General features: G+C 54.2%; 1 protein-coding gene across 4 annotated transcripts in view; it reads left to right on the top strand.

Moving 5' to 3' along the window:
- MASP1 (MBL associated serine protease 1) overlaps nt 1-18,496 on the top strand; it is a 67,017-nt gene that overhangs the window by 43,548 nt on the left and 4,973 nt on the right. For 2 of the 4 annotated variants that reach the window (XM_005311774.5, XM_042843896.2), the window contains one exon: nt 5,994-9,445. In XM_005311774.5, coding sequence (XP_005311831.2) covers nt 5,994-6,889 — 896 coding nt within the window. In that variant the 3' untranslated portion in view covers nt 6,890-9,445. Of the gene's footprint in view, nt 1-5,993; nt 9,446-11,635; nt 11,771-16,155; nt 16,270-16,783; nt 16,970-18,057; nt 18,126-18,496 lie in introns of those variants that run through there. The other 2 variants (XM_005311775.5, XM_008165690.4) reach the window with 2 other exon arrangements.

The following is an 18,496-nucleotide window of genomic DNA, read 5'->3' on the forward strand; positions in this document are numbered from 1 at the left end:
GATAAAAGTCGCCAGAACATGTGTGTGTTCCCCCCCCCACCCCCAAGGTTCAAGGGTTTCAGGGCCAATGGAGAGTGAAGAGGATTGATTACCGTGTGTGTGTGTGTGTGTGTGTGTGTGTGTGTGTGTGTGTGTGTTTTTAAGTACAATTATGGGCCCCAATCCTGCACTTGGATCTGCATGGACAGATCTCTGGAGGGGTGCACGGGTTTGATTGCAGGGTTGGGGCCAAAGCCAGAGAATAAATGACATTGTGGCTCCATATTTATGCTCTCTGAACCACTGCCAAGGACACAGGAGTTGCCAATCCTGCTCAGCCCCCTGGCCATCTAGTCCAGTAAACTGTTTCTAGCAGTGGCCGCACCAGATGCTCCAAAGGAAGGTGTGAGAATCCCCTAAACTGTGACTGTGGCAACCTCCTCTTTTCTGGTTGCTCCTTGCCCCCGTCCACGGTGCTCCGGCTCCACACGACCGGGAGCCTTCGGTGACAAACATTTGGACTTGAGTCATTGGAGCTGCTGTTTGGGCTAGGGACTCAATGCAGGCAACCTTTGTGCGCCACTTCCAGTGCGCCCGCTTCTGAGCCCCGAGGGCAGCCAGGAGCTCATAGAGACTCGGGGGTAATGAAGCGTAACAGCGGGGGAAAAGCTGTCCAAATATCTGTGTCCGTTCAGCTGCGGTTAGATTCCTCTCCCCCTTTTGGCTCCAGCCAGGTGCCCATCGCTACTAAACCCCTCTCTCAGCCCCTGCTCTGCATCCCGCATCTGCCATTAGCAAGAGCAGTTCCAGGGCTTTCAGTGTGTCTTATATTTTTATTAGAATAAATATTTGGCTAGAAGAGCTTCCTCTAAACGCGGCCCATCGCCTTAGGAGGAAAGGCAGCGTCCCGGCAGCCGGACAGCTGGCCAGAGCTGGGATACTGGAACTGTTTGGCTAAGCACATTTTATATTCCTGACAGTATTTGACATGGCAGGGACCCTAAACACACACACATGCATACACACACACACACACACACACACACACACACACATGTACACACACGTACACATACACACACATATACATACTCATTCACACACATACATGCACACACACACATATACATGTATACACACACACATACCTACACGTACACACACATACACATACACACCACATACACGTACACATATACATACGTACACATACACACACATACACATACCTATGCGTAAACACACACTTACACATTCACACACACGTATCCATACACACATGTACATGTACACACACACACACATGCATATACACGTACAAACATATGCACATACACACACTTACATATACACACGTATACCTACACACACCTACATGTACACATACGCACATGTGCATGTGCACACACATGCAAGTACACATACACACATACACCTACATGCATGTACACATATACATACACACACGTACACACCCACATACACAAACGTACATGTACACACATGCCTATACATGTACACACATGCCTATACATGTACACACATACATGTACATGTGCACACACGCATGTGCACGTACACATACACACATACACACATGTACATGTACACACGTGTACATGTTCAGACGGGCACATACACACATATACACATATACACACATGCTCACACACGTACACAAGATACACATACACAAATGTACGTGTGCACACACATACGCATACACACACCTACACGTGTACACACACATACGCATATATGTACACATACACACGCACACACTTGCCCACTCACATACATGTACACATGTACACACATGCATGCGCGCGCACACACACACATTTCCGGGATGTTTCATCTTTTCAAGTCAGACTTTCCCCAGTGCTGGATTTCAGACAGAACAGTGTCATGCTTGTGTAACAAAATCGGCAGCACGGAGGAATGAAGCTGATCATGTCCCTGCTCCGTATTCTGGAGCTCAGCATTATTGTGCTTCCTTAATCACTGGGGCCCTCTCCCGGAGAGGCAGAGCAGTCTACCGGCTTGAGCATGTGGCTGTGAGCCGTGAATCAACCGAATCAGCTACTTAGTGGCTCCCCTCACTGAAGTCTGTGAGTGTCTGAATCTGTCCCTGGCTTGCTCTGTGACCCACTTTCCCAGGCACCAAACAGAACAGCCGCGATCTGTCCTCCTGTTGCTTTCTTTTATCTTCTCTGCTCTGTTCTACACCATGCCAGCCTCCCTCGGAAGGCCTGGCTAGAAATCGGAATTGCCAACTGTCTTCCTCTAGCGGGCACCTTTCCTTCCCAAGCGGAGAGAAATGAACTGGAGAAACAGTTAAAGGGGATAATTCACAGGCATGGGAGATTCATTTGGGGCCTATTGACTGCAGTGGGCTATAGATCAGGCTCTGAAGGCCTATACTGCAGTGCTTGGCAGCCAAACCAATTTGCTTGCATCAGCCTGGCAAAGGGGAAGGTTGTTTGGTAGCCAGAAATGTGGTGGGGGCTGGAGAGGAATCACTGCTCGTGGAGTCATTAAGGGAAGACAATTCTCCGAGGTGCACCAGAACGCTGTGTACCCTCCAGGCACCATGCTCTGGAGAGAGCCGACATATCAGCTGGATTTTCTTAAAGAACCCTTGTATCGAACAGATCTTGGGACAAGGAGCTGAGCCAGCAGTGAGAACATTTCCACCCAAAGGGGGCGCACTGCGAGAGCGTCGGAGTTCAGTTCCCCCGGCTTCCCGCAGAGCAGGAAGTGTCGCATGAGTAAGGACTGAGTCGAAATTGCACAAGAATGTCAGGCTTCTGCAGAATCAGACGTGTGAAGCTGAAAGGGACCTCAAGAGGTCAGCTAGTCCAGTCCCCTGCGCTGAGACAGGACCGTGTAAACCTTCACCAACCCCGGCTGGTGTTTGGCCAACTTGTTCTTAAAGTCCTCTGCTGATGGGGATTCCACAACCTCCCTTGGAAGCCTGTTCCGGAGCTTAGCTGCCCTTAGCGTTAGAAAGCTTTTCCTAATATCTAACGTACCGATTGAACCCATGACTTCTTGTCCTACCTTCAGTGGACATGGAGAACAATCGATCACCATCCTCTTTATAACGGCCCTGAACATATTTAAAGACTGTGATCAGGTCCCCACTCAGTCTTTTCTCAAGACTAACCATGCCCAGTTTTTTTAACCTTCCCTCAGAAGTCAGGGTTTCTAAACCCTTTCTCATATGTGTTGCTCTTCTCTGGACTCTCTCCAATTTACCCATATCTTTTCTAAAGGGTGGTGCCCAGAATTGGACGCAGTACCACACAGAGCAGGACAATTACCGCCCATATTCATGTATTACACTCCTGTTACTACACCCCAGAATGACATTAGCCTTTTCACAGCTGCATCCCATTGTAGACCCAGTCGGTTTGTGACCCACTATAGCCCCCAGCTCCTTTTCAGCAGTGCTACCACCTCGCCAGTTATTCCCTGTTCTGTAGTTGTGCCTTTGAGTTTCCCTTCCTAAGCGTAGCACTCTGCTTTGCTGAATTTCATTTGGCTGGTTTCAGACCAATTCTCCAATTTGTCAAGGTCGTTTTAAATTCTAATCCTGGCCTCCAAAGTGCTTGCAACCCCTCCCAAGCTCGGTGTCATCTGCAGATTTTAGTCACACACTCCACTCCACTCTGCAAGTCACTAATGAAAATATTAAACGGTACCAGACGCAGGACTGACCCCGGCAGGACTCCACTAGGTACGTCCTCCCAGTCTGACGGTGAACCATTGAGCACGGTCTTCCAGCCACTTGGGCATCCATCTAGACCACAGCTCCCCAGTTCGCTTATGAGAATGTGTCAAAAGCCTCACTCTAGTTTCATTTAAGTCAAGATACCTCGTGTCTATTATTTCCCCCCACCCATCCACTAGACCAGTAAACCTTTGGCCTCTTGCTGTTAATATTTATTATTTCTCTTTTATTTCTGTATTTATTTCCCTGGATCAGGTCTTTATTTAGCATCAGTTTGCACCTGTCTTGTTAATAGCATCGATTAAAGCATTGTTTTAGAATGGCCATTTAAATTGCGACCCGGCCCCGCAGCCCTAGGACACTGCAGAAGACATGTAACCCGGGCCTAGTATTTGGGGGTCTTAGCATAAATGGGATGATACCCACCTACATGGTCCCCGGATAAAGACCAGAGGCCGGATGCTGCTCTCAGCGACACAGGAGCAAGGCCTGATTCAAGTCAACGGACTCCTCGCGCGCTTAAGGTTACGCACAGGCTTAGCTGCTTTGCTAACAGCTACGAAACCAGCTGAGTTACATCAGTGCAGAACCGGTGCCAGTGAGCTGGGGCTCCGCTCCCTGTTTCTGAGGTTCTTCTGGCATCGGCCCGGTAATATATCAACTGCATTAGGAAACCGAATGCTTTCCCTTTGAGAGCTGCAAGAAAACCAGTGATGTCTGTTGAGGGGACAGAAGATGGCCACAAGGTCTATGATGGGGCAGAAGAAAGGATACGGGGAGGGAGTCCATCCCATTAACTGAGCCACGGGTCTTGGGATCAATTCGATTTCATCTACACAGGCATTGCATTCCAGCTTGACTTGCACGGCACGTTGATGGCAAACCGGGGGTGGGATCCAGCGCCACGGATCCCTCCATCCCAGCTCCAGGGTGGGGTGGGGATGGTGCAACTTGTTTTTGTTCTGTTTCATTTGCCAGCCTAGGCTAGAACCGAAGACCATCCAATTCTGGGCGAGGTGCACTGGCGGTGGGACCCTTGCAGCCTCGTTTCAGTGTGTGTGTTGGGGGGGACAGAGAGAGTTCAAACTCTTCCCCCCACCCCATGAAGGTATTCTGGGCTTCAAAGGTGCAATGATGGATGATGCTAGGCAGTGTACATGCATCATTGCTGGTAGATTATGCCAAGGGCCTATCTTTTCCGCCTAAGTGATGCTGATAATATGGCACATTGCCTACTCACAGCATGTCCTTCCTACAATGTGAGTCCGTCCTGTGGGGTCAGAAATCCAAGAGGAAACTCTGCCAGCAGCCTTCAGGGGTAACACATGCATTGGTAGTAGAGTGCAAGGGTAGTTCATTTAATTACATACATCAGTGACAGCACAGGACAGAGGTCACCAAGGGAAAGCAGGATGACCAAGAGGCAAGGACATGGGCAGGAGAGGCAGGAGACCTGGTTCTAATGCCGGCTCTGCCACCAATTCACTGTCTAAATAGACAAGACAGAAAAATAGGGAGAGGTGAAACTGAGGCACAAAGGTCACTCAGGGGATTAATGGTAGAGGTAGGACTAGAACCCAGGTCTCCTGAGGCACATTCCAGTGCCTTGTCTACTGGACTGCTCAGACCTAGTGATGGAAGTAATCTGGCCCTACTCCAAAGCCCATTGAAATCAATGGGCAGACCCAGTGACTTCAGCAAACTCTGGAGCAGCCCCTATAGGTCCTGACTGACATTAACAGGAGCAGAATAAGGCTCTTGAAATGCTAAATAATTATGGTTATTATCACCACCACCATCATCACCATCCCTGTCACAACACTAGCGTAATGGACCATGGTATTCCACTAGAAGGTCCCTTCCAACCCAAGTAATTCCACCTTCCACCAAGCTATGGAGGTACAAACCTATGGAGCAAGTGACTATCTTTAGGGACGCAAACCAGGTAGAAAATGTATGTACCCATTTTCCAGACATAACAGAGAGGGCCCATTCAGGACATGGAATTGGGGTGCCCATGTCATTTAAAATCAGCCTGCTCCACACCCTGGTGCATATATTGTAGGAACCAAACCTGCAGAGGCAGACGGGGTTGGGTCTTTTCCAGCAGAGATGTCCACGAGAATAAGGATTGTCCCCTGGGGACAGAAATAAGAGTATTTGGTTCTTAAGAGACCAATCCAAACTGGCATAATCTACTGGAGAATCGCCTTTCTACTGTTTCCTGTGGAAGTGCTCGCCCCTGTTAGATTAACTGTCCTGTCCTTTCTCTCACCAGTGTGTGGCCAGCCAGTTCGTCCTCTGCCTGGGATAATCAAGCGCATCATTGGAGGGCGGAACGCGGAGCCCGGCTTCTTCCCTTGGCAGGCCCTGATCGTGGTGGAGGACACGTCCAGGGTCCCCAACGACAAGTGGTTCGGCAGCGGGGCCCTCCTCTCTGACTCCTGGGTGCTGACGGCGGCTCACGTCCTCCGCTCCCAGCGCCGGGACAACACCATCATCCCAGTGTCCAAGGAGCACGTCACCGTCTACCTGGGCCTACATGACGTGAGGAACAAGAAGGATGCCGTCAACCGGACGGTGGAGGAGATCATCCTGCATGGGGGATTCGACATCCAGAACTACAACCACGACATCGCCCTGGTCAAGCTGAAGGAGAAGGTGACCATGGATGCCTACGTAATGCCAGTCTGCCTGCCCCAGTTTGAGCACGAGCTGGAAGGGCCTCACCCCAACACCTTGGGCCTGGTAGCCGGCTGGGGCATCTCCAACCCCAACATCACCGTGGACGAGATCATCAGCTCGGGGATGAGGACGCTGTCCGACATCCTGCAGTACGTCAAGCTGCCGGTGGTGCTGCATGCTGAATGCAAGACCAGCTACGAGTCCCGCTCAGGCAACTACAGCGTGACCGAGAACATGTTCTGTGCCGGCTATTATGAAGGGGGGAAGGACACCTGCCTGGGAGACAGCGGAGGAGCCTTCGTCATTCAGGACCCCGGGACCCAGAGGTGGGTGGCCCAAGGCCTGGTCTCATGGGGTGGGCCAGAAGAGTGTGGAAGCAAGCAAGTGTATGGGGTGTACACCAAAGTGTCTAACTACGTGGACTGGGTAGAGGAGAAGATGGGATCCTCACAGAGGTGGACATTCCTGGATCCTGAACTGAAGAGATGAGCTCGCCCCAGCCAGCAGGCACGACTCTGGTCTTCTGCAACCGGTAGCAGCAACTCTAAGTCCCCTCCAGCCTTATTTCACGGGGTTTGCTTGGCATCACCTTCCTTCATGTGCTGTCATAGGAAACGTCCACTCGGCAGCTCATGGGAAATGAGCTGATGGGCCTCAGACAGGTTCCTTAGCGGGACAGGCATCCACCTCACCCAGAAGATACCACCACAACTACCTGGCCCCTGTGCCGGCATCTCCGCAGAGGGGCCAAAGAATGGGTGGGGCTGTGGAGACTGACCTGCACCCTCACTCTTGCTGGGGGATGGTTCCTTCAGGTCAGGGTTGACGTACCCTCACGGGGGAAGCCGTGCCTGCCACTGCCTGACCCGCATCTCGCGCTGTGCAGAGAGGCCATCAGTACCCAGGGCTGTCAAGCCAGCACATTCCACCAGCTCTACACCCACTTCTGAAATTCCTCCGGGGCGGGGAGAGGCAGGAAAACTCAGCTGTACCGACACAGGGCCCACAAAGCCCTTCACCCTGACTCTAGAGAAAGAACTCACCTCCTTGGTAGCAATAACAGGGAAGGGGAGGGGGTTCTTGCTGATCAATTTATCCTGCTTTATCTTCAAACCAAACTCCTGCTGGGAGCTCCCTTCAGCACCAGGCAGTCGGTGGTGTCCTAACATCAGCCCGGAATAAAGGCCATGGTTCCACCAGGGCTTCTGGCTTGAACTGGCTGGGTCAAGGCACCAGAATCAGGCCCTTAACTGACATGCATTTGGGGGCAAGGGGGTCACTGGCCCGAATTCAGAGTGAAACAAGATATCCCAGCTCTGTCCTCTGAGGCCAGGTCCTGATTATCGTTTACACTGGTGTAGATCCAGAGTCACTCCACTGACTTCAACAACCCACTGGTTAGCAAGAAAGCCCCGGTGCACGCTTTCCCGGCTGTTCCCGCCTCTGTCTTCTCTGCTGGCTTTTCAGTGTGGACACACAGGAGCAAAGGTGTGAAATCCATCCCGCTCCCTTCCATTGGTGCCCTAGGCTGGAGTCTGGGAGGAGGTTTCCTCGCTCCCTTTCCTAGTATAGCATCAGTAGTTCAGTGATGATAAGGATACGCCCGTTCCACCTGTGCCATGAGACGCCTATAAGCACAGTACACGGAGGTGCACTGAGAGGCCTCTGTACTGTACTACACCCAGGCTTTTCCTTCTTCCCCCTACAAAGCGCAGACTGCCATGCAACGGCCTGAGCTTATCCCAGATGGGGAGAGTCCGGGTGCATTTCATGGCACTTACTATGCATGACCCTTCCCCTGCTCTAGAGTTAAATGGGCCACATTGTCCCCGCTGAGCACGTCATGCTGGGACTTGCAGCACGTGCGATGGAGCTTAACACCATCAGTGCCTGGTGAGAGGACGAACCCCTCTTGCTAGCAAACCCAGCTTGTTCCGAGAGCGAGATGGGCCGAGGATAAAGCAGAATAAAGCCAGGCAAAGGAGTGGAGCTTGCATCCACGCTCTACACACACACACACACACACACACATAGTGCAGCTTGGCAGGCGTTTGCAATCCTTTCCTTGCACTTCATTTCCAGCGGGGTATGCCCCATGTGAGTTCTCCTTTGCGTTGGAGGGTTCCCAAAGCCAAATTGAGTCAAACCTCCCGTGGTTGCACATTGAAGCCACATAAAACTCCTGAGTATGAATGGGGTCAGCACGACTCCATAAACTGACCCAGATTTGGGCAGAAGTCAGCCCCAGGCTCACTGGAGACTCATTTCTGGGTGTGGTGCATGTCACAGCTACCGGGCAAACGGCACTGCTGACCCCTCCTGTCTCTCTGAGCGCCTCCCCCATCCTGAACCTCAGGCCTCGAGTCGTCAGCCGGCATAGGGTGGAATCACACGATTCTCCCTCTCTCAGACCGGGTCTGGGCTACACTCCCATTACGTTCAGCTCCTGCAATGGGCCGGGACGGTGGTACTCAGTGACCGGATCCCTCCTTAAAGCAAAGAATCGTTTATTTACCATTTCAGCGAAAGCGGCTTTTACAGACCAAAACAACACACTCCGTGCACGTCTAGCTCGCCACGTGTTTAAACCGTCACCCTCATGAGGGTCGGTCTCCTCTGTGTGCTTGTGAACCCCCACGTACACTCCCATAGCGATGCCGGGTAGTAAAACGCGGAAAGGTAGCTGCTCTCCGATGGATACGTGCATGTAGCTTCTGCTGGGCCAAACCTTACTATTCTGGCTTGTTTTTACTCAGACCCGGGGAGCTTTGCCTGGGTACGGGGTGAGCAAACACCGAGCTAGACCCTCAGGCTTTGACCCACAATCATTTAAGCAGTCGTATAGCAGCAAGAGGAGCGAGATCCTCCAGGGACCAAAGGAACGTGTCTATTATACACACATGCTATGGCCTGTACTCCCGACTATGCCGCGTAGCTAGAAGATATTATATTTTTTGTACTCTATTCTGTCAGCTGTCGAACGCTGTGTATGGACTGTCTGTATCATTCTGACCGGGAAGGAAATAAAGCCCTGGTATGTACAAAGCCTGTGTGCTGGCAATCCACTGTTCTAACCGGGAGACTGCAGCCTGAGTGAAGTTCATGGGACTGCCCCCTGCATTCACCCTGCTGTGCTGTGCTGCTCCCCTTCCACAACCTCGGGGCTTCTTCTTTCTGTGCATCCCCTCCCAATGCCCTGGCACCACAAGCGTTATCCTCTTCTTAATCCAATCACAAAAATAATGCATCAAAGCACGGGGAATAATGGGACGGGTGAGGCTCACCAACGCCCAACCCCTGCGGCCACGGGGAACTCGCCATATGTGGATACACCTATTTGATTCCAGCAGACAATCCCTGCTCCCAAAGGGAAGTGAAACATCACTCCACGGTCCTGCCAATGTGCCCTTGGGTGGGGATTTCCTTCCTGACCCACGATCAGTTTAGCCCTGTGTGCATCAGTGGGATTCAACCTACTAAGGACCAAGTGTCCTCTCCTTGCTGAAGACTGCAAACCGCGCACCTCTGCATCGAGACCATCTGTGATGTGTCTTCAGGCAGAGAGGAAGGAGCAGAGGAACTGCAAATATGAAACAAGCAAATACCTCCATGCAAACATCCTTCTAATAAAGGAGAGAGAGGGACGATAAAGTACACCTCTACCCCGATATAACGCGAACCAATATAACACGAATTCGGATATAACGCGGTAAAGCAGCGCTCCGGGGGGGCGGGGCTGCGCACTCTGGCGGATCAAAGCAAGTTCGATATAACGCGGTTTCACCTATAACACGGTAAGATTTTTTGGCTCCCGAGGACAGCGTTATATTGGGATAGAGGTGTATCAAAACTGGGGCTAACTAGAAGGCTGCTTTCAAAGTTTCCAAGTGGTTTGACAGCTTTTCATGCCATGCCGACCCATCCCCAGCTGCTGGCATGCGCCGTGCCAATCCACCACCCCCGTCCTAGCTCTTCGAGTGCTGGTCCATCTTCCAGCATGGCTAATTCTTTGAGTGCAGTTCACCCCCGCACAGTGCCAGGCCTTTGATTCCCATCCCATCATCCCCAGTGAATAGTGCCTTCCTTTAGAAAGCGTAACCTACATAATTCAGAGTCATACCATGGGAGACCATGGACCATGCACATACTGGATTTATGATCCATCTAGCCCAGTATCCTGTCTTCTGACAGTGGCCAATGCCAGGTGCCCCAGCGGGAATGAACAGAACAGGGAATCATCCAGTGATCCATCCCCTGTCGCCCATTCCCAGCTTCTGGCAAACAGAGGCTAGGGACACCATCCCTGCTCATCCTAACTAACAGCCATTGATGGGCCTATCCTCCATGAATTTATCTAGGGTCTGTGGGACCCGGGCTTGTGGACTCGGTGTTTCCAAGGCTGGGTTTACAATCGCTGAACCTGGGTCTCCCAGCCGTGCTAACGTGTCTATACTGCACCATGCAGACCTTCTGACTCAGGTCTGCAGCTCAGCCTGCGTCCACACTGCAGCATGACCAGCCGTCGACCTGAGTGACAGGTCTATGATAGAGCTATGAAGACCCGGGTTTACAGCGCCGTGGAAGACAAACTTTCCATGATTTACGAGCATCAGTCCCGTTGACATTCAGTGTTATTGGTGCTTTTAAGTCACTTGGTCACCTCTGGAACTCTCCCCGCCTACTGCCGTCGGCCTCCTTGGCAACTTGCCTACATAAGAACTGAGCCAAGGGACTCGGGACTTGTCCCACAGTGCAGCTACATTTTTAAAGAAAAACAATATCTCCGGAATACAGGCTGCAAAGTGAGTTGCTCCATGAGCCTTTTCTCTCTGGAGGCCTGGGGTCCCCACTGGTTGGGTCTCAGGGATGCTAAGGGGCCATATTTTGCTCCATGATAATCCAGTAACTCCCAGGTAACTCCATCACACTTATGTCGGATATATTTAGAGAAATGACATCAGATGCGGGGGAGGTGAACTGAGGGGAAAGGGGTCTTGGGAACTGTTTAGAATTCAACAGGAGATGATTTCTTGTTGATGTCTTGTAGTAACATCTGACTAGGCCGAATCCTGAAGTCCTGATGCACTCTTCACTCCAGTTTTACTCAAATTCCCAATAAAACAGAGTAAACAACTGATCTGGGGATTTGCCTCCATCTATGCTAGAAAACTTGGAGTCTCAGGTGGGTTTTGTGTGTGTCTCTCTTGTGTCTGACCTTACTCCTTGCGGTTTCAGTGTGTGGGAAGCCAAAGTTTTCCAGGAGTTGGCTGGCCCGGATTTCCAGTGGACACTATGCCAAGCGAGGAATATCTCCGTGGATCGCCATGCTGTATAGGGGAGGACAGCCCTTCTGCGGAGGCTCTCTGCTTGGTAAGAATCTCTTTGGTACTGAGTGTAATCTGAGATTAGACCACAGAGTGCATTGCAAAGCCATGAGTTAGACACTGAATGCTCAGTGACCGTGGAGGGCTATGAAGATGTCTCTACATGCAGTGGGTCCCATGCAACCTTGGAGAGCAGAGTTTGTTTTACCGGGAGAAGGAAATTCAGATCAGACACCAGGGTTCTCCCCTCATCTCTTCAGACACGACATAGGTGCCGGCTTCCTCCGAGCCGTGCTCAACCCCCCGCTCCACCCCAGGCCCTGCCCCCACCCGACCCCTTCCCCCAAGCCCCCACCCCCATCCCACCTCTTCCCACCCCCGCTCCGCCCCAGGCCCTGCCCCCACCCCATAGCCCTGTCTCTTCCTGCCCTGCCCCTGCCCCTGCCCCGCCTATTTCCTGCCCAGTTCCACACCCTCCTCCCAGCGTGCCCCATCCCCACTCCTCCCCCTCCCTCCCAGAGCCTCCAGCATGCCGCGAAACAGCTGATCGTGGCAGGCAGCAAGTGCTAGGAGGGAGGGGGAGGTGCTGCTCGGCGGGGCAGCAAGCAGGCGGGAGGCACTGGTGGGGAGAAGGGGGAGCTGGCTGCCAGTGGGTGCTAAGCACCCACTAATTTTTTTCCGTGGGTGAAACACGACCTTTAACTTCCAACCAGGCAGCCAGCAGAGGGGACAATTTAATACCTTTTTCCAAAAAGGCATCTCCGACACCCCCTCGTGCTGCCCTGGGACAGAAACGGGGATGGTTTGGAGTCCACACGCAAGACATGAACCCACCAGTGACTGGCCCACTAGGCCCACTGTTAAGTGAGCCATGCCCCTGGTGTCTGAGCACACGCACTGCTGGGGGATGGGCTATAAAGGAGATATAAGAACGTAAGAACGGCCATACTGGGTCAGGCCAAAGGTCCATCTAGCCCAGTGTCCTGTCTGCCAACAGTGGCCAACGCCAGGTGCCCCAGAGGGAATGAACAGAACAGGGAATCAAGTGATTCATCCCCTGTCGCCCATTCCCAGCTTCTGGCAAACAGAGGCTAGGGACACCATCCCTGCCCAGCCTGGCTAATAGCCATTGATGGACCTATCCTCCATGAACTTATCTAGTTCTTTTTTGAACCCTGTTATAGTCTTGGCCTTCACAATGTCCTCTGGCAAGGAGTTCCACAGGTTGACTGTGCGCTGTGTGAAAATAATACTACTTTTGAAGCAAAGATATGCTCTGCTTTAAACCTATGCTGCGGGGCTCGATCCTGCATAGCACGGTCACTCCTGCGGGGAGGCCTAGGAGGGGAATGAGCACCTCCGAGCTGCATTAGCAGGCTGAGGCCCAAGTGTCAGACCGTGTCAGATATGCCTGGTCCCTGTGCAGACCTTGAACTCTTGCATGACAAGGCCTGGGTGTGCAGGGGGACAGAGACTCTCTGTGCGAATTCTGTGCCTACTGCTTACCTTGCCTGGAGCTCCCGCGTGGGCTCTGCCCCCAGCGGCAGGGGAGCAGAACGACCTAGTGCTGCCCGCTGGTTTCCTTGCAAAGACTCGTGGAACTCTCCCCCCCACACACACGAAATACCGATAGGAGCGGGGTGGCTGGGTTGGATGGGCGCCATCTCGGGGCAGTGGGGAGCAGGAGAGCGCCTCCTGCTGAGCAACTCCTGGGTCAGTTTGATGGATCAGCGGCTCTTTGGCCACCTTCTTGCCAGCTGTTTCCTTTGACCAGCCAGTAGCGGGTCTCAGGGCTCCCCTCCTGGAAGGCCCTGAGAGCTGGGACTCCCCTTAGGGTGAGTGGGCTTTGGCGGCCTCTCGCTTGTGTTCAGCCCCGGGCCCCAGGAGTGTGGAGCAGCCCCTCTGCGCATGGGGTGAAATTCAGCACAAAGCCTACCTCCCACGTGAGCCCCAGTTCAACCCAGAGTCCAGCACACGGGGTCTGCGTCCCACTTGGGCGTAAGCAGTGCCTGGCCCTAGTGTGTGTGACACACACACACACCCCTCCGCGGAAGGAGTTCAGATGCCACAACTGCCCAGCCCTGGGGACCAAGAAACCCTTCGAAAGCAGCAGATGGCCTGGAGGGCATCCGATGTTTTCTCAGCGTGGTGCAGCCCATGGAGCAGAGGTGTTGAGAGATGTCACTGATCTGTGTAAAGTGCCCGCAGAGCCATAGATAAAAGGTGCCATGTACTTTATAAGCAGGGTTATTGTTAGAGAGGAGGTCGGGTGTTGTGAGCTATCCCGTGGGTGAGGACTGGGCTGGACGGGCATTGTGAGCTATCCCGTGGGTGGAGACTGGGCTGGACGGGCGTTGTGAGCTATCCCGTGGGTGGGGACTGGGCTGGACGGGCGTTGTGAGCTATCCCGTGGGTGGGGACTGGGCTGGACGGGCGTTGTGAGCTATCCCGTGGGTGAGGACTGGGCTGGACGGGCGTTGTGAGCTATCCCGTGGGTGAGGACTGGGCTGGACGGGCGTTGTGAGCTATCCCGTGGGTGAGGACTGGGCTGGACGGGTGTTGTGAGCTATCCCGTGGGTGGGGACTGGGCTGGACGGGCGTTGTGAGCTATCCCGTGGGTGAGGACTGGGCTGGACGGGCGTTGTGAGCTATCCCGTGGGTGAGGACTGGGCTGGACGGGCGTTGTGAGCTATCCCGTGAGTGGGGACTGGGCTGGACAGGCGTTGTGAGCTATCCCGTGGGCGGGGACTGGGCTGGACGGGCGTTGTGAGCTATCCCGTGGGCGGGGACTGGGCTGGACGGGCGTTGTGAGCTATCCTGTGAGTGGGGACTGGGCTGGACGGGCGTTGTGAGCTATCCCGTGAGTGGGGACTGGGCTGGACGGGCGTTGTGAGCTATCCCGTGAGTGGAGACTGGGCTGGACGGGCGTTGTGAGCTATCCCGTGGGTGGGGACTGGGCTGGATGGGCGTTGTGAGCTATCCCATGGGTGGGGACTGGGCTGGACGGGCGTTGTGAGCTATCCCGTGGGTGAGGACTGGGCTGGACGGGCGTTGTGAGCTATCCCGTGGGTGGGGACTGGGCTGGATGGGCGTTGTGAGCTATCCCGTGGGCGGGGACTGCGCTGGACGGGTGTTGTGAGCTATCCCGTGGGTGAGGACTGGGCTGGATGGGCGTTGTGAGCTATCCCGTGGGTGAGGACTGGGCTGGACGGGCGTTGTGAGCTATCCCGTGGGTGGGGACTGGGCTGGATGGGCGTTGTGAGCTATCCCGTGGGCGGGGACTGCGCTGGACGGGTGTTGTGAGCTATCCCGTGGGTGAGGACTGGGCTGGATGGGCGTTGTGAGCTATCCCGTGGGTGAGGACTGGGCTGGATGGGCGTTGTGAGCTATCCCGTGGGCGGGGACTGCGCTGGACGGGTGTTGTGAGCTATCCCGTGGGTGGGGACTGGGCTGGACGGGCGTTGTGAGCTATCCCATGGGTGGGGACTGCGCTGGACGGGTGTTGTGAGCTATCCCGTGGGTGAGGACTGGGCTGGACGGGTGTTGTGAGCTATCCCATGGGTGGAGACTGGGCTGGACAGGCGTTGTGAACTATCCCATGGGTGGGGACTGGGCTGGACGGGCGTTGTGAGCTATCCCGTGAGTGGGGACTGGGCTGGACGGGCGTTGTGAGCTATCCCGTGGGTGGGGACTGGGCTGGACGGGCGTTGTGAGCTATCCCATGGGTGGGGACTGCGCTGGACGGGTGTTGTGAGCTATCCCGTGGGTGGGGACTGGGCTGGACGGGCGTTGTGAGCTATCCCGTGGGTGAGGACTGGGCTGGACGGACGTTGTGAGCTATCCCGTGGGTGAGGACTGGGCTGGACGGGCGTTGTGAGCTATCCCGTGGGTGAGGACTGGGCTGGACGGGTGTTGTGAGCTATCCCATGGGTGGGGACTGGGCTGGACGGGCGTTGTGAGCTATCCCGTGGGTGAGGACTGGGCTGGACGGGCGTTGTGAGCTATCCCGTGGGTGAGGACTGGGCTGGACGGGCGTTGTGAGCTATCCCGTGAGTGGGGACTGGGCTGGACAGGCGTTGTGAGCTATCCCGTGAGTGGGGACTGGGCTGGACGGGCGTTGTGAGCTATCCCGTGGGTGGGGACTGGGCTGGACGGGCGTTGTGAGCTATCCCGTGGGTGAGGACTGCGCTGGACGGGTGTTGTGAGCTATCCCGTGGGTGGGGACTGGGCTGGACGGGCGTTGTGAGCTATCCCATGGGTGGGGACTGCGCTGGACGGGCGTTGTGAGCTATCCCATGGGTAAGGACTGGGCTGGATGGGTGTTGTGAGCTATCCCATGGGTGGGGACTGCGCTGGACGGGTGTTGTGAGCTATCCCATGGGTGGGGACTGCGTTGGACTGGACAAATGTGCTGACTCTGTTATGTTTTAGGAACCAAATGGATTGTCACTGCTGCTCACTGCCTCCACGAGGAACTGGAACCGGAGAACCCAGTGTTCCGCAGCTCGGATGTTCTCAGCCCTTCATCATTCAGAATAATACTGGGTGAGTGACCAGCAATCCGCACTGCACACTGGCTCAAGGGGTGGCCATGGGGCAGAGACAGGTCACTGGCTACGTGGCCCTCGAGGCGGGCAGAGGCATGGCCATCTCCCACGATCCCATGGCCTGGGTAATTAAAGGCAAAGTGAGCTCAGGCCAGCACCCTTCATGCCATTCCCCTGTGCGATTGCTGTGTGTGTCCTTGGTTCACACACTGGCTCACCACTTCCTCTAGGAACCCTTCAATATACAGCGTCTGATGTTCTCTGTGGCTCCTCTCTGCCCCCGCCTGCTGAGCTGGGTTCCCTGCCGCGGGAGCCCCACAAGCTAGTTGTGCCATGAGGATATGTTATGTCTGCCAGGCACAAATTTGCTAGGACGTGTCCTGCTCTGAGCTCTTTGCTTCTCCAAGCCCCCGAACGACTTTAATGGGAATTCCCTCCCCTTTGGGAAGGCAGGGTGATGGCCTCCCATAACTGCATGTAGCCACCTCTCCCTGGCCCTCCTTCCTTCACAGGGAAACACCGGACTTTAAAGCAAGACGACACGGAGCAGCAGCTGCAGCCGAAGAACATCATCATCCACCCCTCCTACAGGGCGGCCACCTTGGAGTACGACATAGGCCTGGTGGAGCTGTCTGAGCAGGCGGTGCTGAATGATTACGTGATGCCGATTTGCTTTCCTGATGGCTCGCACCACAAAGGCAAGAGCTGGCTCTCTCTCCTCGCCCACTCAGGGACAGTGCTGGGCCAGCTCCGAAACGGGCAACAGAAAACTGGCTACAGCTCTTGAGATTCAGGGACTGACCATGCAGAGGTGCCAATCGGTTGGTCGCTCCCGCTGCGAGCAGGCCATAAAGCCCAACTGCCAGGCTAAACACAGACCGAGGTGGTAACCAAAAGATATGTGCAAGACAGAGACCCCAAGGAGGGAGGAGAGGAAGTGCTTATGGTGCCTCAAGGGGCTATTAGTGAGAGGCCATGGGGCAAAACTGATCCAAAGGCTAGAAAGATTTTCACGACACCCAGCCTAGCTGTGGGCAGTTTGTTATGGGATGATGGCATTATCTCCCCAAAGGAGGTTTGGATGGTCCTTCATGTCAGTCACTGGACAAAGTGCTAGCAAATACGCGACAGGGACAAGCTTGACTTGGGTTCAGGATGGACTAAATGACCTAGAGGTGCCCAGCTCTGACCCATGTGATTCTTTGATCCAACCCCCGGAGTTTTTCCTTTCTCTCTGGTTCTCCTGGCTGCTGTGTTCTTTATCCCGTTGTCTCTGGGCAAAGGGAACAGAGGACTGTTCCAAAAGGCATCTCCTCTGCCTGAGACAGTCAGACACAGACTGTCTCAAGAACCGCTCGCCATGTGTGTGAGCCCCACATCTCCCCAGGCAGCCGTCCCTCCCGAGACCTGCTTTGCTTGTGACCCTCACTGCACCTAGTTTCGGAAGAGGGGACTTACAAGCTAGGATCAGTGCCTCAGGCCAATATCAGAGCAGCTAAGTGGAAAGATGCACTTTTAAGGATTAACGATGCAGCGGGCTACATGAAAGGAATTTATACGCCTGCCCTGGACTCCTCTTGTAAAACAAACCAGGCACATTGGATACAAAATCTGCTTTGAGGGAACTAACAGTTGCCTGGGCACAGGCCAGTTCTGGGGTAGTGAAAGAATGGCTTCACATAGTCTGATTCACTGCCATGTTCAGCAGGGTCCAGTTAATAGCAGAATCCTCTTCCCACACCTGAGTATCCCTTCACTAGCAAACTCTTCTTGATTTTGCTTTCAGATGCCATGGTCATTGTCAGCGGATGGGGGAAGGAATTCTTGAAAAAACGCCCTGAAGCCTTGATGGAGGTGAGAATTATTAACCTGAGAATACCAGGATCTAGGGGCCTAAGCACAGGGATGGGGGTCTAGCGTCCTGCCTCTGACGCCGGCCTCCTCTGTGACCTTGGGCATGTCACTTCCCCTCTGTGTGCCTCAGCTACCGCAGCTGTAAAACGAGGATGCTGGTGCTGGCCTCCTTCTCGGCAGCCGAGTGAGAGTTCGGTTTGTCCAGCGCTGGGAGCCGAGCAGCACGACGGACACGGCAGGAAGTGCCGCCGTCGATGCAGTGCAAGGGCTGCTGGAATCCTGGTAGTGCCTTGCCTGGAAAACTCTGCAGAAAAATGAATCTGTCTAAAGCCAGAGTGGCTCCAAACTCCATGCCTCTTGGGTACACCGCT

The sequence above is a fragment of the Chrysemys picta genome, chromosome 9 (genome assembly GCF_011386835.1).
Source record: "Chrysemys picta bellii isolate R12L10 chromosome 9, ASM1138683v2, whole genome shotgun sequence".
In the NCBI taxonomy this organism is placed as follows: Eukaryota; Metazoa; Chordata; order Testudines; family Emydidae; genus Chrysemys; species Chrysemys picta.